Source organism: Polypterus senegalus, chromosome 4 (assembly GCF_016835505.1).
Source record: "Polypterus senegalus isolate Bchr_013 chromosome 4, ASM1683550v1, whole genome shotgun sequence".
Taxonomy (NCBI): domain Eukaryota; kingdom Metazoa; phylum Chordata; class Cladistia; order Polypteriformes; family Polypteridae; genus Polypterus; species Polypterus senegalus.
Window position 1 is genome coordinate 89460483 of NC_053157.1, and position 23636 is coordinate 89484118.

The window sequence follows — 23636 nt, forward strand, 5'->3', positions numbered from 1 at the left end:
TCTTTTTGTTGTTAACATTAGCCATATTATATATATTGCATCCAGACCTGCTGGGGTTGGCTCCAGGTTTCCGGCTATCCTAATCTGGATAAACAGGCTTATATTTAATGTGCCATTGGTGGGGGGGTGTCCCCCTGGCGCCTTCTGCGCCCAACCCCCAGTTGTGGCCAGTGTACTGCTTCCGTTGTGAAGAGGGGGGCTGAACATACCCCAAAGAGACACGGTCACTCCTCCGAAATCTCCTCTTAAACGGTGATACAATGGGAAACAAATACAGTTTTTTTTTTTTTTTTTTTTTTATTTACCTCCTTGATGCTCAATCAGTTGCTGGCTTGCTGCTGCTGCCGTGCCGCATGATCTGCATCTCGTGCGGTGCTTCGAACATTTAAAAGACTGTAAAGCAGCTGTTCTACTCTTTTGTCTCTTATTTCCGGCTCCGGATGTGGTTAAATCTCTTGGCACTCTTAGGTTAAGTCTCGTCTCGCGGGACGTGAGTTCTTCATATTTTTTTAGTTTATAATTTAAAAACGAAATAAGAATCTGAAAATCTAACAACATCACATTAAAGTTCGATCAGTTCTGAAAAGAATTATACCAAACATATATATGTAGGTTTTAAAATAAGCCTGATTTAAAGCGTGACAAAAAAGTGAAATAAAGATGTCACATAAAATCATTGCACAAAATCATTGCACTTTTAGGCTTAGGATTTTATATATATATATATAGAGATAGATTGCTCCTAATCTCAGATGCTGTTTCTGTCATTTTGTGGCTGTCCACACTGCTATTACCTGTTCTTACTGTGCTCATTAAGGGTCTACTGCTCTTATGGTGGGCTTTTCACGTCTCACCACCCCTAACCTTCACACTACATGCTTGTTTTTCTTTGTTTCCCTCAATACAGTGTGGAAGCGATCCGGACACAGACAGGCGGACATGTTGTTCATCACCACCACACGTTTATTTACACAGATATTTACAGAATAAAGTCAGTGCACACACGAACCCCCACACAGTCCTGGCCACACAATGCCTTCTCTTCGAGCCACTCTCCTCTGTTGCTTTGTCCTGCTTCCACCCAACTCCAGCCTCGAATGAAGGGAGACAGCCCCTTTTATTTCATCCCAGGTGGGCTCCAGGTGTTTCAGGGCACTCCTCCCTGGACACGCCCCAGTGTCCTGGTGTGGCGGAAGTGCTGAGGTCCAGGGTCCCCAAAGCATTGGGGCGCCCCCTGGCGGTGACCACGGGTCCCTACAGGGTTGGGCTTCCAAGCTCTCTACCCGTGGCCCCCAAAGCAACCAGGATAGCGGACCCCACGTGATCCAGGGTGGGCGTAGACCCTCTTCCGGTCCCTCAAGGCGTCCCGGCTGGGTCGTTGCCCCTTGCGTCCCTGACAACAGCTAGGTGGGGTCACTGATTCAAGTCTAAGAGTCCACTTTTTCGTAAGCCCCCATGATTTTCATGATCACACCTGTCAGAACACAGTAGAATGTGTTTTCTGATTTTTGATATCTTTTCAGGCCTGCAGGTGGCAAAATTATGTCTAACTTTTTCTGTGCCTTAAAAGGAATCAGTGATCAATATGGTTGTTAGAAAATAGCAAAGCCCAGTATGAGAGATTTTTGAATGCAATATTGAAGGCATTCCTTATAAGCACATTGTCTTTGAGCAGGAAATGTTGTGTGCTATAGACATTTAGAGTAAAAAAACCCTCAAACCTTAAAATTCATCTAAATTTCATTACAAATTGGCCCATTCTGGGCAATAAAAGGAAAAGATAAAAAGTGGCAGCAGTCAGCACAGATTTATTCAGCAAAAGTGACATAGAAAATATTTTAAAAATTATAAAATTGTGTAAAATTGTTCTGTTCAGTATGTTTTTGATTATGCTTGTTTTTATCAGACAAATATAATACCAGATAGTAAACCATGTAGTGTACTAAGCTTCCACTAACATTAAACTCATATCCAAAATCCATTAACACTAGAATTACCAGAGCCTACGAAAAAACTCGTAATTCCGTCTCACCTTAAACTGCTTCTTAAATCTCTTCACACCTCTCCGCCCGTCCTTTGTCTTCTAAATGTGCTGATAAAGAGAAGCTAGGCACAGCCGGCTATTCCATCCCCCCACCAATTTAGAACGTGCACGAACTTCTCCCAGCTCATGCCTTGATTGAGTATCTGGGAGTGAAGTGGAGTTTTAGAGTGGAAATAATAGATCATTATTTGGAACACATGCATTTCATGTCTGTTCCGTTTCTACAGTAATCTGTGTCAGCACATTGTTAAAACAGAAACGTTTTTTATATTCTAGTAGTAGATGACAAAATGTAGGCATAAACTATATAATGTATGAAGCCTGAAGTCTAAATAGCAAAGAAAAATTTTCACAAGAATAACACAATTGCGCTTTTATTCAAAAGTATAACTGCAGAAACAAAAAGCGCCTTAACATGCGACATTGACACAGTTTATTGTAACTGCCTCCGTGGTTCAATAGATCAGCCCGCTTGGGAATCAAAAGGTTACGAGTTCGATCCTGCGCCACTCCATTTTAAAAAGTAAACTGCTCTTAGTCTTACTGTTTTAGAATAAAAGCATACATTTGATTTCAGTCTGTAACAGCGGTGCAATTTATGATCCTTGTAAAGGTTAGCTTTTTTTTTTTAATTCACTTTTCATTCTCTCAGTCGCGTTCAGAATCAATCCATACAACCCCATCTGACACGGCTGTTTTCACTAAAGGCGCTATAGCTCTGCAGTGTACCGTGATGCATACTAACCCCCCGACCAACCGGTTCTGACACACAAGCGCTGGCGAAGCTGCCTTCTTCGTATCTCACCGTCACTTGCTTTTCTTTTTATTCAGTTTTATTGAGTGTTCCTGCCAGTCCCGCATGTTGCTGTATGCTGTTTCTTTTGTACTCCAGGACATGCAGAGGAAAGAATGGTAAAGACCAGTAACTTCGCGCTATATGCAATCATCAGACACTCCCCATCTGCCCGTGTCGTTCAAACACAGGAACATATATTGGTGTAAAAGTATAACAAAAGTGCACTTTTATTCAAGTGCACTTTTTCCATCGCCTTTTCCTGTAAGAAGCAATGTACACACTTCTCTCTATGCTGTGGTTTCTATTACACACCTGAAAGAAAGAGACAATACATGTGAAAATATCCAGCATACAGCAACATGCGGGGACTGGCAGGAACACTCAATAAAACTGAATAAAAAGAAAATCAAGTGACGGTGAGATACGAAGAAGGCAGCTTCGCCAGCCTGTGTGTCAGAACCCGGGGCGTTAGTATGCATCGTGGTACAACGCAGAGCTATAGCGTCTGTATTCTGTTTCTTTTGTACTCCAGGGCATGCAGAGGAGAGAATGGTAAAGAGCAGTAAGTTCGCGCTATATGCAATCATCAGACACTCCCCATCTGCCCGTTGTTTTGTTATACTTTTCAATACTTTTATACTGCTCAAACGGGCATGCTCAAAAATACACGTGTAATGCCACGAAAAGTGCGCGCAGACACTTCATTTGCAAACAAAACAAGTGCACTTTTATTCAAAACTACCTGTATAACCGAAGAAAAAGAAAGCAAGTTACAGTAGGCGATTGATACGACAGCTTGCATGGTGCAATGCTAAGAAGTGCTGATTTTCATTCCGTGCTATATAAAATCATCACATTCAAATATTAACAGTTCCCACACACCCAAGGACCGTCCTTCCTACATTTACAACACGTGTACTTGTTGCAGTGTACACACCTCTCTGTGCTATGGTTTCTATTACACTGAATGAGCACCTGACACTGTACTTTCTTCCCTGGGGGAAGGTCCCGCATCAGAGAATTTCCAGTTCCTGCATAAATTCACACCCGATCTGACGCTGTTCGTTTTCAAATAATATTGCATTAGTGCGATTATATTTTCACATATATTGTCTCTTTCTTTCAGGTGTGTAATAGAAACCACAGCATAGAGAGAAGTGTGTACATTGCTTCTTACAGGAAAAGGCGATGGAAAAAGTGCACTTGAATAAAAGTGCACTTTTGTTATACTTTTACACCAATATATGTTCCTGTGTTTGAACGACACGGGCAGATGGGGAGTGTCTGATGATTGCATATAGCACCGAAGTTACTGGTCTTTACCATTCTTTCCTCTGCATGTCCTGGAGTACAAAAGAAACAGCATACAGCAACATGCGGGGACTGGCAGGAACACTCAATAAAACTGAATAAAAAGAAAAGCAAGTGACGGTGAGATACGAAGAAGGCAGCTTCGCCAGCGTTTGTGTGTCAGAACCCGGGTTGGGGCGTTAGTATGCATCGTGGTACACTGCAGAGCTATAAGCGCATCTTTAGTGAAAACAGCCGTGTCAGATGGGGTTGTATGGATTGATTCTGAACGCGACTGAGAGAATGAAAAGTGAATAAAAAAAAAGCTAACCTTTACAAGGATCATAAATTGCACCGGCTGTTACAGACTGAAATCAAATGTATGCTTTTATTCTAAAACAGTAAGACTAAGAGCAGTTGACTTCTCAAAACGAAATGGGTACAGGATCGAACTCACAACCTTTTGATTCCAAGGCAAGAACTGAATCCATTGCACCACGGAGGCAGCCATAATAAACTGCTGTCAATGTCGCATGTTAAGGCGGCTTTTTGTTTCTGCAGTTATACTTTTGAATAAAAGCGCAATTGTGTTATTCTTGTGAAAATGTTTCTTTGCTATTTGGACTTCAGGCTTCATACATTATATAGTTTATGCTTACATTTTGTCATCTACTACTAGAATATAAAAAACGCTTCTGTTTTAACAATGTGCTGACACAGATTACTGTAGAAACGGAACAGACATGAAATGCGTGTGTTCCAAACAACGATCTATTATTTCCACTCTAAAACTCCACTTCACTCCCAGATACTCAATCAAGGCATGAGCTGGGAGAAGTTCGTGCACGTTCTAAATTGGTGGGGGGATGGAATAGCCGGCTGCGCCTAGCTTCTCTTTATCAGCACATTTAGAAGACAAAGGGCGCTGGCGGAGAGGTGTGAAGGGATTTAAGGTGGGACGGAATTACGAGTTTTTTCGTAGGCTCTGGTAATTCTAGTGTTAAGTGTACAGTTCTGTCTGATTCTGTAGGAGCTCCATGCCGTAATTACTAAAACTACAACTGAAACTAATAGATATACAAATCTTTTTGAGATAAAAACTAAAAATACATGATGAAGTAAACTAAAACTAAACTGAATTTCCAGGTAAGGTCATAAAAATATAGAAATAAAAACTACTATACAAAGGCAAAACTATAATAACCTTGGCATACAGTTTTGTTTTCCAGACTACAAAAAGGACATAGCAGGGCTAAAAAAGGTCTAGAGAAGAGTGACTAGGCTCATTCCAGGGCTACAGGTGATGAATTATGAAGAAAGCCTTTTCAGTTTAAGCAAAAGAAAATTAAGAGTTGACATGGTTGAAGTGTTTTGAATTACTACTAATTGTACTAAGGAATTAAATTAGTACAGTGGATTGAGACAATTATTTTAAAATGAGTTCATCAAGAACAAAGGGACCCAGTTGAAAATGTGCTAAGGGCAAATGTTGCACAGACAGGAAGTCTTTCTTTACACAAAAAACCAGACACTCGGAATAAGCTACCATGTAGTGTGGTAGACGGTAGGAATTTAGAGAGTTTCATAACTCAACTTGATATTTTTTTAGAAGAATTATGTGGATAGGACTGGTAAGCTTTGTTGGTTTCAATGGGCCTGCTCTTGTCTAGATTGTTCTAATATTCTAAAAGCCACAGTGCAGCATTTAATGTTGATTGAACTTCATGACTGCCTATAGGCCTACATTTGCAATTGATAGAAAACAATGTGGATTGTTTACTTTGGTTTTTAAAGAGCTCGCAAGAAACTATAGTCTTTAATTTTAAATTTCACGTTTGTATGTTAGAGAATAGTGCTAATATTTATGATTCATTCTTTCCCTTCCTACAGCATTTGAACTAAAGATTAAATTTACGTGGTATGTAGAGGAGTTCTGACCTCTTAGTTCAACCTGGTATCATTTTTGCCCTAATTCTGAGATGGAGTTGCTCATGTTTAACATACAAACTCTTTGAAAGTTTTAGGAGTTTTTATTTTCATGGTCTGTTTTCCCTTTCTAGGTCATGTTGGTGCTCCAATGCCATGTAGTGTCTTAAAGCTGGTTGATGTTCCAGACATGAATTATTTTTCTGCTAATGGAGAGGGTGAGGTAAGATTTAAAAAAAAAAAAAATTTTCTTTTTTTTTTTGGATTTTATTAATTTTAAATAACATTCCACACAAATCAAGTTTTATAAAAATGGTTCAAAACAAATCAACCTCCACCCCTTTGAGAAAGAGAGCTAGGAGAGCTAGCAGAGTAAATCTTTAAGCTAGTAAAAATAAGTACATAGGTAAATAAATTGAGGACCATTTATCTTTATTCATTTATTAAAATGCTTCTTCTAAAATGTTATTGATTAGATCCTGCCAGATTCTGAAAAAGTTTTGTACAGATCCTCTAAGTGCAAATTTGATTTTTTCCTGTTTCAAATAGTATATAACATCATTTACCCACTGACTTAGAATGGGTGAGTTAGGATTCTTCCAGTTGAGCAAGATAAGTCTTACGTGCCAGTAGTGTAAAAAAAGTTGTCTCTGTCCAAATATTTATGGACCTAACTGTAATATTGTATGCTTGAAAATTCCCTGGGAAGAGCACACTTTTATTCAAATTGAGACCAGAAACCTTTTGAAATTGTTAGTGCTGTTAGGACTGCAGGCACAGTATTTTGTGGATCTGATATATATAGTACCATATCATCTGCATATAGAGAAACTTTCTGCTCCAGTCCTTCTCTGATAATCCCCTTTATCTCATAAGCATTTCGACAGTGAATTGCCAGTGGCTCAATGGTGATTGCAAAAAGCAGTGGTGATAAGGGGTATGCCTATCTGGTACCACGTTCTAGTTAAATTAGTCTGAATTAATATTGTTAATACAGACTGATGCTTCTGGACTGGTGTACAGTAGTTTGATCCATGCACAAATGTTGTGCCAAACCCAAATTTCTCCAGTGTAGTGAAAAGATAGTTCCATTCAACCATGTCAAATACTTTTACTGCATCTAACGATAATATTATCTCTGGGGTGTTTGACTTTGTGGGTGAATATATCACATTAAACAGGTGTGAAGATTGGAAGCTAAGTGTCTGTCTTTAATAAATCCAGTTTGGTCTTGTGATATTACAGAAGGGAGCACTTTCTCCATCCTTCTAGCTAGGACTTTGGAGAATATCTTAACATCATTATTCAGAAGTGAAATTGTTCTGTATGATGCATATTGTAAAGTCCTTATTTTGTTTAGGAAAGACAGTAATTAATGCTTGGTGAAAAGTTTGAGGTATAATTGTATTGTCTCTTGTTTCTGTAAATGTTGCTAATAGAAGAGGGAGCTAGCTGATTTGAGAATTTCTTACATAATTTGGCAAGGTAGTCATCAGGGCCGGCTGCTTTCCCACTCTGAAGTGAGTTTATAGCATCTAGTAATTCTGATTGTGCCAGAGGTTTGTCCAATTCCTCTGCACTGAATATCTAGTTGTGGTATGTATAATGCATCCAGAAATGCATTAGCTAGTGTCTTTTTTTCTTTAAACTAAGCAGAATATAAGGACTTATAGTAGTCTTTAAATGTTTGCATTATATTTTTATGGTCAATGATTTTGTCTCCGTTTTTGTTGGTGATTACTGGGAGTGCATTGCAAACTTCTTCCTTGTGGATTTGTTGAGCTAATCTGATTAACTTTCTTTCCGTCTTCATAATAATGTATTGATTTAAAAATTAGTAGTTCAGTTTCTTTAGTTGTTAAGAGGATGAGTTCTGAATGCAGAGCCTACCTCTTCCTATGAACACCTCACTTGTACACCTGGCATGTTGCTGATCTATTCTAGTAATTTTGCTAATTAGCTCTGATACCTTCTTGGTTTCCAATTTGTTTCTGTGGGAAAGATATGAGATAATCTGTCCTCTTAAGAAGGCCTTCAGGTTTTCCCAGAGTATTCCTGCAGGAACGTCTGAGGATGTATTTGTCTCTAAAAAAATATTGATTTGTTTGGATATAAATTCTGTACAGTTCTCGTCTGCTAATAAAAGTGGATTAAGACGCCATCTGCAAGATGAGTATGTGGGGCATAATGATTTTAGCCCCAAAATCAAAGGGGCATGGTTGGAAATAACAATAACATCATAATTACGATTTAACCGTCGGCAAGAAATTTTTATCTACAAGGAAATTATCAATTCTTGAGTAGCAATGATGCACTGGTGAGTAGAAGGAATATGCTCTTGAGTTTGAGTTTAGGAATCTTCAGCGGTCTGATAAGTTATGGTCAGTTGCAAACTTTGTAATTATCTGTAGTGTTAGATGTCATCGGCCCTGTGGCAGGAGACCTATCTAGGTCTGGATTTAAAACACAATTAAAGTCCCCAGCCAATATAATTTCATGAGTGTTCACACTGGGAACGGATGCAAATACATTCTGCATCAATTCCCTATTATTGACATTGGGCGCATAAATATTTATCAAAATCACTTTGTAGTTAAATAAATTACCCATGACAATCGCATATCTCCCTTCAGGATCATATACTACATCTGATACTACAAATGAGACTGTCCTATGTATAAGAATTCCCACAGCTGTAGTTTACTTTGTAAAGCTGGAATGGAACATTTGGCCAGTCCAGTCTTTGTGCAGCTGAGACTGATCTTTGCTTAATAAGTGGGTCTCCTGTAAAAATATTATTTTTAGCAATTAGACCTGTTAGGTGAGGGAATACTTTCTTTCTCTTTAATTAGTGATTCAAGCCTTTAATATTCCAGCTCACAAAGTTAACTCTTCAGTCTTTGAGACATTGCTGCTGAACTTTTGTTGTCATTTTATTGTCTTAATTGAAGATAAAACAGCTTTGACCTTAATTTTCAATTTTCCCAGGAGTTATTGACATGAAGTCTATTGTTACATTGGTACTTATAAGGATTAAAACGATAGATTAAAGATATCTTACTCTCTTTCTCAAACCCCCCTATAGTCTCCCCAAGTTTCAATTTTAAGACAATGTTACTATAATATCTAACTTTCTTTACTAAATGTACAATGGAAGTAGTCTTGTGCATCACTTTGATTATTAAAACATTTGACCATATAGAATATGCTAGTTATTTTGTAATTAAAGTGGCATGATGTTTTCACGGCAATGTTCATAATTTGACTTATTTTAAACTTTCAGGTCTGTGTTCGAGGGCCCTGTGTGTTTAAAGGTTACCTTAATGACCCAGAGAAAACTGCCGAAGCTCTTGATAAAGATGGTTGGCTTCACACTGGGGACATTGGGAAGTGGTTGCCAGTAAGAGATTGACAACTAACTGTCTTTTTACGCATTTTGTAATATTTTTCCACATTGCTTGATTGTAAAATATAATGTTTTTCATTTTTGGTTAATGCAGCAATAGACTAGAAAGGGCACCTTTCAAAAATTACTTCTGTATATTACTTTTTGATAATCTTCAAAAACTGGTATCTTACTCTTGACCCAAAAATCAGTTCTTACAGACATGGACAAATTTGTTGGTACCCTTACAGCTCATTGGAAAAAGTTCTGCATGTCACCTGAAAGTCATTAAATGAAAGCAATTGTCCCATGTATACCTGCATGCCTTTGCTATGTAAAATGTAAAGCAAGTGTGATAAGAGATAAAGTATTGCTTATTCTATAAAGATATTCTAAAGTGGCCCGCACACATTTGTTGGTAGCCATAGAAAGGATCATAAATTATTGGTTAGAGTGATTTTTCAAACTAGTGGTTTTCTTGAATTAGAATCACACATGTCTCCAATTGTGCAATCAGTCATTCAGCCTATTTAAGAAAAGTAGTCCTTCTGCTGTTTGGTATTATTGTGTGTCTCACACTGAACATGGACTAGGTCAAGCAAAGGAAAATGTTGCCTGGAGTGATCAGAATGATATTTATTGACAAACGTGTTAAATGCAAATGTTTTAAAACCATCCAAGCAGCTTGATGTTCCTTTACATCTTCTTAAGAAGTGTAAGGTCCATGGGACTGTAGCCGACCCCAGAATGGACAGTAGGATAGCGAGAATAGCAGACAACAGGCCAAGGAGAACTTACAAAGAGATGCAGAGTTAACTCCAAGGTCAGTGTCTGAACACACCATCTGTTGCTTTTTGAATGACAGTGGGCTTAATGGAAGACCACCCAAGAGGACTTCACAGTTGAAAGTAATGCATAAGAAAGCCAGACTGGAATTTGCTAAAATGCATGTTGACAAGCTGCAATGCTTCAGGGAGAATGTTCTTTGGACACTTGAGACAAAACTGGAGCTATTAGGCAAATCACATCAACTCTGTGTCGACAGATGAAAAAAATGAAAGTTTCAAAGAAAACAACACCATACCTACATGGTGGAGGAGGCTTGGTTGCTTTGGGCTGCTTTTTTGCCCAGTGACAGAAAGCTCTGTTTTAGTCACAGGCCATGATCCTCCTAGAAAATAATGACCCAAAACACACAGCTAATAGCACCCAAGAATATCTAAGAACAAAACATTAGACTATTCTGAAGTGGCCTTCTATGAATCCTGATTTCAATCCTATTGAACATCTATGGAAAGAACTGAACCATGTAGTCTGGAGAAGGCACCCTTCAAACCTGACACATCTGGAGCAGTTTTCTCAGAAAAGTGGGCCAAACTAACTGTTGACAGGTGCAGAAGTTTCATTGAGAGCTACAGGAATTACTTGTTTGTAGTAAATGACTCTAAAGGTTGCTAAACAAAATATTAGGTTAAGGGTCTCATGACATTTTTATGTGTGTTATTATTTGAACTCTAAAGCAAAGTCTGCTTTTTGTGAAATATGGAATAAACAATGATGGGTGCCAGTTATTTTTGTCAGTTTCCAATTATTTCAGAGACAATTATAGGTTCTTCATTTTTTTTTGTGGAGGGTACCAATAAATTTGTCACTTTAAAGTGTTGAACAATTTTTAATTTAATGAAGCAAGGGAATTTTTACAATGTTTTTTCATATAAGATCAACCAGGTTCCCTTTTGGGGTATTTATTAACACATTATATTTTAATTGTAGACTTTAGACATACTGTACTATAGGGTCATTGCATCAAGATTCACCCAGCTTTGGAAAAAAAAGTTTTTGCTGCATAGTTTTCAAACAAATTGAAACATTGTTCTTTCATTTTTATTGTTGACTGATGGACAAAAATAACCCCCAACTAGTGCCCTTTAAAAAGTTGCCTTTTTTCTTTTTTAACCATGCAGTACACCATTATGTGAACCTCCATGGAATGATAGATTTTTCCATAGAAATGTGAAGTCACATCAGTAGAAATTGAGATCTTATTCTAAAAAAAGAATTCTAAACTTGTTTTTGCTCATCCTTGCACTAAAACAAAATCCCGTAAGTGCCCACACTTGCAATTTACCCACTTCTTTATTTTTGGTCTTTGTATTTTTCTGGAACATCCTGAGGGTCTGTGGTAAAAGAATCAAAATTTCCAGAAACTGACAAAAACCTATTTTAGATGAGACTACATTACTAAAACAGTTGTCTCTTTCAAAATGCAATTTAACATTCACACACACCTTAGACAAAGGCTGCACGAAGCTGCATCCTCGCAAGCACATACAAATTGAGACAACAAAATGTTATAGATGACAGTAGCAGGACAGTGTATTTGTATCTTTGCTCCAGCAGTACTTTAGTCATGGAAAATTGCTTCATTATGCACAGGTATGGCAGAAGTGTCTGTCGGAAATTAAGAAAATTACTGTAGTTTTTATTTTTATTCTAGGATCTTATATGTGCTTATCATCTTGTAATACGACACTGCCCTATGGCACCATGATTAATGAGTATAACAACCTTACCTCGTAACTTGTGTTTTCCTTATCTGAAAAATCTTAGAATACATTTTACAATTTGTACTGTTAAGAAATAAAATATTAAGTTATTAATATTATTTCAGTCTTTCAAATCAGAATACTCAAAATGATGCTAAATATACAAAAGCATAACATAAAATTATATATTGTAATACATAATCCTGTCTGTGAAGGACTGAATAATTGTAATTATATTTTTCACAGAATGGAACATTGAAGATTATTGATAGGAAAAAGCACATATTTAAATTGGCCCAAGGAGAATACATAGCCCCAGAGAAAATTGAGAATATTTACTTGCGAAGTGAGCCTGTTGCCCAGATATTTGTCCATGGAGACAGCCTGCAGGTGAGAACATTTTGAATGTTTCAGTGTATGTGTTGCATTTTGGTTAATTTTGAACCATAACTACACTAGTTTTAACTTTGCTGTCGGTTGCACTTTATATTCTGTGATTTAAATTTCATATAATTTGTAACTACTACAATCTTGTAAACATAGAAAATGTTTACAGATAAACAACCATCATAAAGGTCTTTATTCTGTAGCAAAGAGTAGAACATGCTGCAATATTTTATCCATTCTTTTGTACTGAGCAGAGAGTGAAAAATATTTTAACTACAGGTTAATCATATTTACCCACTTCTCAAACAAGATTTAAAAATAATGTTTTGATTAAATATAGGAAGCTAACTAATTAGCATTTTCTATGGTTTCTTTTCATCTAGTTAGATGCAGATTTTTTGCTGCGTAAAACTTTCGCCTGCTTACTTTAGCCTGGAGTATTTTCATAATCTGGTGCTCATGTTAGCTGTTTTATTAGCTTCATTCAGTAGCTTGACTGGATCAGTTTGGTTAGAGCGCAGGTCATGGTATGCTTTAAAAGCAGTATAACTGTATTATTTGTAGAATTAGAAAGTAGTGTATGCTGTTAAAGCCACAAGTAAATGATAAATGCTAGCATTCAAATTGAATGAAATTTTAAGTATTCCAGAAGGCACATTCTTTCAGGATTTGTAACTCTAAGATCATGGCTAATACCATTTTGAATATGGTAGACCTTGGCTTATTTAAGCTTTCTTGCTAGTGCTTAACACCCAATTTTTCAGGAGACCTGCAAAAGCTATAGCTTTCTACTGCCTCTAGATAACTTTGTCCTCATCTAGTTAATTATCTAGCTGTCCATGTTGTATTTATAACATAGATCATTTTATCTGTTACACATGACTTTTATATGTACATCCAACTTTCCTTACTCTAAATAGTTAAATGTGTGTAATAATTTGTTCTTTTTCATTGAGTTTTTACTTCTGTAAAAGCAGTTTCCTAGTTATTTTAGTTATTAGGGGGTTGTGCCCCCTGCTTGCTTTGCTCACCAACCCCCGGGTTTGATTCTGTGGAAATACAATTTAAAGTGTTTTTTTATGCATGGGAATTGTTAATATGCATTATGTTCACTTTTTATTTTAAAACTTCAGTAAAAACAATATTTGGAATTAACTTTTCTTGATCACATTGAATTTTGATTCCTTGTTTGGTCTTACAGCGTGATAATGCAACGTATAACTGGCTGTGAGTGAATATCGTTTCTTTGTCTCTTATAAATAAACTTTTTCAAATGTTTCTCCTTGTGATTTGTTAATTATCATTGCAAAAGCTATTCTTATGGGAAACTGTAAACGTTTTAATATGAATGGCATATCATGATCTCCTTTTTGCACGAACATCATGTCCAGTTCATTCAATAAAAACAAGACTTTCTGATGAAACAATCTGTATGAAAGTGGGAATCTCCAGAGCCGATGCTGCGGATTTGTGGCCATTGTGGATTGTACATCATTGTAAGAAATAAATCTGGCCGGCGGATAGCTCTGGATATTGCCATTGCAACATGATATAACTGTTGCAGTACTCTTGGACTACCTTGATATGATGATGGTAATATTACTGCTTTACCTATTGTGAATTTGTCTGAACTATTGATATTTGAATTTTGAACGTGATCAATGAGACCAAGCATATGTAGCGTTGTAAGTTTAGCTTGATTCGATTTAATAAAGAAGAGACGATTGGCTGCGACTTTTACTTACGCATTAATAGCGTAATGTTGCAATAGACATTGAGATGATAGAAGTGGATTAAATACATGGGAACGTATTACTAACTTGGACCCAAAATATTGTGTGGGTGTTATTCATTTTTCTGAATGCGTTTGTTTCATATTGTATGACCATCCTGTTTTGCCATCGATGTTTGCGATGTTGAACATAGATTATTAGTGTTCTTGTTTGCATTTTTTTCTCTCCATCACTTTTGGGTCTGTTTTTGAGATCTTGTTTGACAATGTTTGTAAGTAGAGTGCGAGTTGCTTAGGTCACCATCTCATGTGAATATGCTTCCAATGGATGTCAGTATGACGTGACTTGACCGTGTTGCGGGAAGTGAAAGTGTCTCTGCCTTTCTGAAGTGTCTGTCTCTCTCTCTCTCTTCAAAATCAAGTCTAGTCGCAGGATTTTCTTTCATAATAGAGAGATATGTTTGCCTATATATTAGTGCATAGTCTATGGGAGGTTCTTACAACCCCCACAAGTTGAATTGAATTGAATTGGTATATTCTAACTATTTCTAGCCTCTTTGACTATAAGTTAGCCTCAGTTAGAGCCCTGCCTTGCTGTGTGTAAGGCACGGAGGGCACATGGTTTTAAACCGTACCTTACATGGCCAATAGTATGAACATTAATATGCTTTATTGAACGTGGTGTGCCGTACATTTTGAGTGTACTGATGGCGAAGTAAAGCATCTCTAAGTATAGAAACAACTGAAGTTTGACAAGAAAAGCTAAGTTTAGCAAAGAGGCAGTTTTTCCCCATTTTTTTTTTTGCCTTTTATTTTACCTGTGTAACAACATTTTTTCTTTATTCTTGTGTGGACTGTTTCCTTTGAATTTTCACTAAATCTTTTAAAACAAACATTTGGACTGAGATTTCTTTCGGTATGCGTTTGAACCACATTTGATTCTGCCTTACTCACCAGCAGGTACAACTTCTATATACAGTCATGTGAAAAAGAAAGTACACCCTCTTACAGTTCTACTGTATGGTTTTTTACGTATCAGGACATAATTAAAAAAATAAGTAAATTCTGGTCCTTGGCAGATTCTAAAATTATATAAATCTAACATCAGGGGTGTAAAACAACACACAACAGGTTCTACCTTATCATTACTTATTTAAAAAAAATTAAGCCAAAATGGAAGTACTAAGTACATATACCTCAGTTGCTAGTAGAACCACCTTTAGCAGCAACAACTTGAAGTAATTGTTTTTTGTATGACTTTTTCAGTCTCTCACATCGTTTTGGTGGATTTTTGGCCCACTCTTCTTTAAAGTGTTTCTTGAGTTTACATTGAGGTTTATGGGCATTTGTTTATAAAGCATTCATCCATCCATGCATGTGCAGGTCTCTTAAGCTCCCACCACAGCATTTCACTCAGTTTGAGGTCTGGACTTTGACTTGGCCATTACAACAGCTTGTTTCATTTCTTTTTCAGGTATTCTGTTGTAGATTTGCTGATGTGCTTGGGATCATTGTCCTGTTGCATGACTTAATTTTGTCAACTTTCGCTGTCAGACAGATGGCCTCATATTTTTGTCTAGAATATTTTGTTGTACAAAGCAGTTCATGGTCGTCTCAGTGACTGCAAAGTGCCCAGGTCCTGTGGCTACAGAACAAGCCCAATTCATCACCCCCTTCACCACTGTTCTTGACATTTGTGCTGATTTGCTGTGTTTGGTTTTCACCAAACCTGGAACTTTGCATTATGGCCAAACATCTCCACTTTGGTTTTGTCTAAACAAAGGACATTGTTCCAGAAGTCCTGTACTTTGTTCACATGCAGCTTTGCAAACCTAAGCCATGCTGCCATGTTGTGTTTAGAGAGAAAAAGCTTTCTCCAGGGACCCGTTCCAAACAAGCCATAATTGTTCAGTCTTTTACTAATTGTACTGTCATGAACATTAACAATTAAAATGCTATTTAAGGTCTGTAAAGTCTGAAATGTAGCTCTTAGGTTTTTTGCAATTTCTGTGAACACTGCACTGTTGACCTTGGAGTGAGTTTCCTGGGAAGATCAACAACTCTCTTGAATGTTATCCACTTCTAAATAATCTTTTTCACGATAGAGTAGAATGATGGACTTCAAATTGTTTGAAAACAGCCTTCTAACCCTTCCCAACAACAACAACAACAACAGCATTTATTTATATAGCATATTTTCATACAAACAGTAGCTCAAAGTGCTTTACATAATAAAGAATAGAAAAATAAAAGACACAATAAGAAAATAAAATAAGTCAACATTAATTAACATAGAATAAGAGTAAGGTCCAATGGCCAGTGTGGACAGAAAAAACAAAAAAAAAACTCCAGACGGCTGGAGAAAAAAATAATTCCAGACCATGAGACCGCCCAGTCCCCTCTGGGCATTCTACCTAACATAAATGAAACAGTCCTCTTTGGATTTAGGGTTCTCACGGAAGGACTTGAAAATGATGGTCATGTAGACTTCTGGCTTTTAATCCAACCATCATTGTTGGAGCATCATGAAGCTTTGAGTAGGTGGAGGTGGCGTAGGCCACCACCACAAAGAAACCGGAAAAAGAAACAGAAGAGAGAGTAGGGATCAGTACAGATTTTAGAGCCACCATGAATAGTTATTATGATGAATTGAACATACAGAGTATCAGGATTAAGTTAAATTGAAGGTATAAAAGGCTATGTTAAAGTAATATGTTTTCAGCAGTGTTTTAAAGTGCTCTACTGTACTAGCCTGGTGAATTCCTATTGGCAGGCTATTCCAGATTTTAGGTGCATAGCAGCAGAAGGCCGCCTCACCACTTCTTTTAAGTTTTGTTCTTGAAATTCTAAGGAGACACTCATTTGAGGATCTAAGGTTACGATTTGGAATATAAGGTGTCAGACATTCCGATATGTAAGATGGGGCGAGATTATTTAAGGCTCTATAAACCATAAGCAGAATTTTAAAGTCAATCCTGAATGACACAGGTAACCAGTTTAGTGACATCAAAACTGGAGAGATGTGCTCGGATTTTCTTTTCCTAGTTAGGATTCTAGCAGCTGCATTCTGCACTAGTTGCAAACGATTTATGTCTTTTGTGGGTAGTCATGAGAGAAGTGCGTTACAGTAATCTAGTTGACTGAAAAAAAACGCGTAAACTAATTTCTCAGCATCTTTCAGTGATATAAGAGGTCTAACTTTAGCTATGTTTCTTAGGTGAAAAAATGCTGTCCTAGTGATCTGATTAATATGCGATTTAAAATTCAGATTATAGTCAACAATTACCCCTAAGCTTTTTACCTTCGTCTTGACTTTTAATCCTAATGTATCCAGTTTATTTCTAATAGCCTCATTGTATCCATTATTGCCAATCACTAAGATTTCAGTTTTCTCTTTATTTAACTTGAGAAAGTTAATATTCATCCATTCTGAGATACAAGTCAGACATTGTGTTAGTGAATCAAGAGGATCGGGGGTCATCAGGTTCCCAAATTGATGGGCAGCAACAATTGTGTTAACACACACCGGAATGCTCCAGACCAGCAAACTGCTTTTATGGAGGTGGTCACACTTGCTGCTGATCAATTAATCAAGTACATTTGATTACATTTATCTTAAAAAAAAAAAATTCTGTGTTAGTGTTTGCATATCATTCTGTTAGTGTTTGTTCCAGAAGTACAAAACCACTGATATCCAATGACTATGGTAGGCAGTTAAGGTGTTAAAAATGTGAGTGGAAGGTAGGTAGTAGTGTTGGAGCATGTAGGGGCCAAATCAAAACCTTGTCTAGTGCACCAAAAAAGATAACACTGGCCCTAGTCATGGTTATGAATGTTGAAATCTTACCCAATATATCCTTTATATGAGATCAGTAGAATATTGAAATTGAATTAATTAAAAATTGCATGTCAGTTATAAACTGCATGATGCCTTCACATTCTTGCATATACTTTTGCTTGATTCTGTTTGCCATTATTGTATATAAGTTCTCCCACGGATAAGTCAGGACTAGATTTTACCATATAATTTCTGGTATTTTATAATGTCGGTTATATAAGTCGAATGCAGAAAACTCACGCTATTTGTCCAAGAGATTATGATATGCTAACACCCACCTGAGAGAGTAACCACGGAACACACAAGTGTTTTTTTTTCTATGTGAGTGCAGCAATGCACTGTATCAGCACGTGTTCCTAACCCCTCTCTCTCTCTGTCTCTGTCTCTGTCTCTCTCTCTCTCTCTCTCTCTATTGTGCTTGCGTGACGACACGGTAATACCCAAACTATTCTAAAGCAACATTTGCACTGATTTGTGTTTTTTGTATCTCACACCCTCAAACACCTTTATTGTAAGAGTATCCCTTATCTACAGTGGAGTGTCTGATCAGAAGAAAATATGAAGCTTGTTTTAAATTAAACGTCGTTGAAGTAGAGAAAGAAATTCGTAACTGCGCTGCTGCAACAAAATTCAATGCGTCTGAAGGAGGCAAGAAGATGTATTAAAAAAAAAAAAAAACCTCAAGTGTTGTGTTTTTGAATGGGCATACAAGGCGGGGTCTGATTTTTATGATCGATTTTCCAGGTTTTAAGACCTGACTCATACTTGAGTTTACACAGTACAGTGGAACCTCGCTGGGTTCACGAACGTCTCGGTACACGTACAACTCGGTTTACGACCAAAAAGTTTGCCAAACTTTTGCCTCGGTTCACGACCACACACTCCAGCCAGTTTCTCTTTTGGTTTGTACATGTTCAGTCTCTCCCTGTGCATTTCCTGTGCAGCAAGCGAGAGAGAGAGCGCGACACACAGACACACACACACACAGGCAGTGCGAGCACACACACACACACACACACACAGAGAGGCAGCGCCAGAGGGATTGCGACAGCCACACACAGAGGCAGCCCGAGATGCAGACACACAAGCAGCGCGAGAGAGAGCTGGACACATTAAGGTAGGAAGGCAGTTAGAGAATACATTGGGCTTGATTTTGTTCTCACTTCTGTTTCCAGCGATCTGTTCGTAGCGTGCATTGTTGCAATGTTATTTTTCTTGGTGGTTTATTAAATTACGGATTTTTTTCAAATGTTCATTTTTTTTCCTGTGCTTAAAACTCAACACTAGAATTACCAGAGCCTACGAAAAAAATCCGTCCCACCTTAAATCGCTTCTTAAAACCTTTCTCACCTCTCCGCCAGCGTCTTTTGTTAATCTAAATGTGCTGATAAAAGAAAAGCTGCAAGTAGCCGGCTATTCCATCCCCCCACGGACTTAGAACGTGCACAAACTTCTCCCAGCTCATGCCTTGATTGATTTTCTGGGAGTAAGTGGAGTTTTAGAGTGGAAATAATAGATCGTTGTTTAGAACACACGCATTTCATGTCTGTTCCGTTTCTACAGTAATCTGTGTAAACACATTGTTAAAACAGAAACGTTTTTTTTATTCTACTCAGTATCAGATGTGGGGGTGGGGTGTGCTTGGGCTCTGAACATGGCCGAGATAATAAAACTGACTAATAAAAAAATAAAAATAAAAAAGCTAACCTTTACAAGTATCATAAATGACACTGGCTGTTACAGACTGAAATCAAATGTATGTTTTTATTCTGAAATAGTAAGACTAAGAGCAATTTACTTCTCAAAACGGAGTGGTGCAGGATCGAACTCGTGACCTTTTGATTCCCAGTCGGTAGCTGATTCTATTGCGCCACGGAGGCAGTCATAATCAACGGGTGTCAATGTCGCATGTTAAGGCGGCTTTTTGTTCCTGCAGTTATATTTTTGAATAAATGCGCAATTGTTGTGTTAGATTTGTACCTTTTGTGAAAGTATTTCTGTGATACTTCAGGCTTCATACATTATATAGTTTATGCCTACATTTTGTCATCTACTAGTAGAATAAAAAAAACGTTTCTGTTTTAACAATGTGTTTACACAGATTACTGTAGAAACAGAACAGACATGAAATGCATGTGTTCCAAACAACGATCTATTATTTCCACTCTAAAACTCCACTTCACTCCCAGAAAATCAATCAAGGCATGAGCTGGGAGAAGTTTGTGCACGTTCTAAGTTGGTGGGGGGATGGAATAGCCGGCTACTTGCAGCTTTTCTTTTATCAGCACGTTTAGATTAACAAAAGATGCTGGCGGAGAGGTGAGAACGGTTTTAAGAAGCGATTTAAGGTGGGACGGATTTCCGAGTTTTTTCGTAGGCTCTGGTAATTCTAGTGTTAAAAAGTGCTTTTAGCCGGCGATTGATAGCGCTATAGCGCAAACTATTGCAGTGTTAGTTTTCTCTGTTGTTCAAGGTTTTTTCAGTGTTATTCAATGTTTTTACATTTAGTTTACTATTATGCTGTGCATTCTATGGTTTAATTAACTATATTTGTGCTTAAAAACTTATATATTTACATACAGTTCGTATGGTCTGGAACGGATTAATTGTATTTAAATACAATCCTATGGGAGAAGTTGCTTCGGTTCACAACCAAATCGGTTTACGACCAGAGTTTTGGAACTAATTATGGTCGTGAACCGAGGTCTTACTGTGCTTATTTTAAAAAAGTACGTTACACACTGTGGGGTACAGCCCGGACACAGACAGGCAGACATAATGTTTCACCACACACACGTTTATTTACAACTAGCAGAATACCCGCGCTTCGCAGCGGAGAAGTAGTGTTTTAAAGAAGGTACGAAAAAGAAAAGGAAAAATTTTAAAAATAACGTAACATGATTGTTAATGTAATTGTTTTGTTATTGATATGAGTGTTGTTCTCATATCTATCTATCTATCTATCTATCTATATATATATATATATATATATATATATATATATATATATATACACATATAGACACATACATACATATATATACACATACATATACTTGTGTGTATGTTTGTATGTGTCTATATGTGTGTGTATAGCTTTGGTCACTGAGTGCAAGGGAAAAATAATGAAATATAGTCTATAAGTTATTAAACAGTAAAACATTAACGTTTTAAGAAGTACAGGTACATTGAGCACTACTGGAGTGGTTGGGTAAACTACATTTTAAAGACTGTGTAACAAAACAGGTAAGTAACTAACAGCAGCTAAAATGTATATGGATCATCTCTCGGTAGTAGATCCCTTTTGAAAGGCGCTACACGACGGCTGTGGTATAGAAATTACATTTTCTATGTGAGCGTTCAAATTTGTGCCTCTGGTAATGTGCCTTACCGGCAATTAAAGAAAATTATTTTGTGTCCTCTGCGTGTTAAGAGAAAGGCTTTGGTTTGGGATAAAAGGAAAAAGGTGTAAAGAAAGGAAAGTTGCCTTTTTCTTTTATATAGTATAGAGAGATGTGTTCGCTGACGTTATGATCGCCTTTTGAGGACAGTCGCGGTGGGTCTTGTGTAGACTGGTGAGACGTCCCGCCATTAATCGGCTGTGATGGCACTGTCAGTCCTCCACTCGTCGTGTGTTCATAATCCGAGCTGAGGACCTGATAATCGTATCAAAAGAAAGTGTGAATCGCCTTAATATTATTTTGCCGTGGTGTAGAAAAGGGGTCCGTGTTTGCACTTGTCTGGGCTATAGCTCAGGGGGAGGATGAAAAAAATTAAAAGTGCTCACTTTGACTTAAGGCAGAAGCGCAGTCAGCGTCTCAAAGGCCAGCACAGCTATGCACGCGTGCTGGCTGCTCGACTTTTGCTGGGCAGGAGACCCCTTTTGTACACACGTTCATGATATCAAAAGTCTCAGTGCTCTTTGGAGGTAATTCATATATTATATATATAGCAAAATACCCGCGACTCACAGCGGAGAAGTAGTGTGCTAAAGAAGTAATGAAAAGAAAAGGAAACATTTTAATAATAACGTAACATGATTGACATTGTCATGAGTGTTGCTATCATATATATTCCTGCCTAAATAAGTCACCCTCGCGCTCTTACTTTTTACCGTTCATTTAATCATGGCTAGTGGCGGAAAAATTATAAAATGGAAGGAGGATGGCTTTACCAAAACAATTATTGATGGCGAATCGATTATTCATAAAGCTTGAATTGGTGATCTGTTTTTCTGTGTTAACCTCATATTTTTCATACTTCTTCTCAAACTAAGGTGGTGCGAGGGTAAAATGAATCGGGATGCGCTGATCAATGTAATCGGTGTACCAGGAAATCATGCATTGACAAAAGCTCCCTTTGCTTGTAATGCAAAGTGTGATTAAATGCATTATTTTTCAGCGTTATGGAGCACATGCATCGAAGCTTCTCAGCTGTGCTTGTGCTAAGAAAAGGAAAGATTTTAAAAATAGCGTAACACGATTGTCAATGTGACCTTTTGTAAGTAGTGCCTGGAGGATTCAGTGTGGAAAACTCTATAGAGACAGCGTGTGTATTAACTTGTGGATTTTTCTGTGAGTATTTGGTGGCAGTCTGACAAAGTTGCTTCGGAAGACGGCGTTAGCCGCGGAGCTCAGCTCAGAGCGAAATGAGGTGGGAGGGAGATGATGGCGTGACTCCCCACCCGCCTTAACTGTCAATCCCCACAAACACAGTCTCGGAATTTGCATAAGCACACCCCTTCACCTACAATTTTAACTTAGTTACAAAGTGATCAAAACTCGTTTATATCCTCCGTCCTCTCATTAAACTTGTATCCCGCATTACCTGTGGGCATGTGAAACGCCAGCGGTAGCCTGTCTATGAACTTAATTTAAAGTTTAGGTTTACACCTTGCTTTCTTTTCGAGGTAGCATCACTCATGAATATGGTAGTATATGTCACTCGCCGCTTCTTATTGTTTCGCTGCCTTCTCAATTATATAATGCATGTTTTTTAAGCGCTTTTGGAGGTCTTCCTGGTTTTCTACGTACTGCGTTGACAGTCAGTTCACGTGATTACGTGGGAGGCGTGATGATGTCACACGAAACTCCGCCCCCTACGTCTTTGCAGCTCTACTCCATTACAGTTAATGGAGAAAAATACCTTCCAGTTATGACCATTAGGCGTAGAATTTCGAAATGAAACCTGTCCAACTTTTGTAAGTAAGCTGTAAGGAATGAGCCTGCCAAATTTCAGCCTTCTACCTACACAGGAAGTTGGAGAGTGAGTGAGTGAGTGAGTGAGTGAATGAATGAATGAGGGCTTTGCCTTTTATTAGTATAGATTATAAGAAGTGCACAGACCCAGTGCCACTGCACCAATCACCCCTTTAAGTCCAGGCCTTCTCACTATGCCTCTCAGTCTCTAATCTGCCTCCATTCCTCTCCTCCGAGCTCTGTCCTCTTCCACCTGACTCCAGCCATCGAATGGAGGGAGGCGGCCCCTTTATTGCAAGCCCGGATGGGCTCCAGGTGCTTCCCGACACTCCCCTGTGTGGCGGAAGTGCCGGCTGTGCACCTGGAAGCACTCTGGGTGTCCCCAGTCTTCTTCCCCCCCAGCACTTCTGGGTGTGGTGGAAGTGCTGAGGTCCAGGGCTCCAAAGGTAGCGGGGAGCCCTCTGGTGGTGACCACGGGCCCCTACAGGTTTAAG

At 38.0% G+C, this 23636-nt stretch overlaps 1 protein-coding gene across 4 annotated transcripts in view; it reads left to right on the forward strand.

Moving 5' to 3' along the window:
• acsl1a (acyl-CoA synthetase long chain family member 1a) overlaps positions 1 to 23636 on the forward strand; it is a 215758-nt gene that overhangs the window by 171681 nt on the left and 20441 nt on the right. For all 4 annotated transcript variants that reach the window (XM_039751008.1, XM_039751011.1, XM_039751009.1 and 1 more), the window contains exons 16-18: positions 6191 to 6279; positions 9340 to 9456; positions 12234 to 12377. In XM_039751008.1, the coding sequence (XP_039606942.1) occupies positions 6191 to 6279; positions 9340 to 9456; positions 12234 to 12377 (350 nt within the window). The remainder of the gene's footprint in view (positions 1 to 6190; positions 6280 to 9339; positions 9457 to 12233; positions 12378 to 23636) is intronic.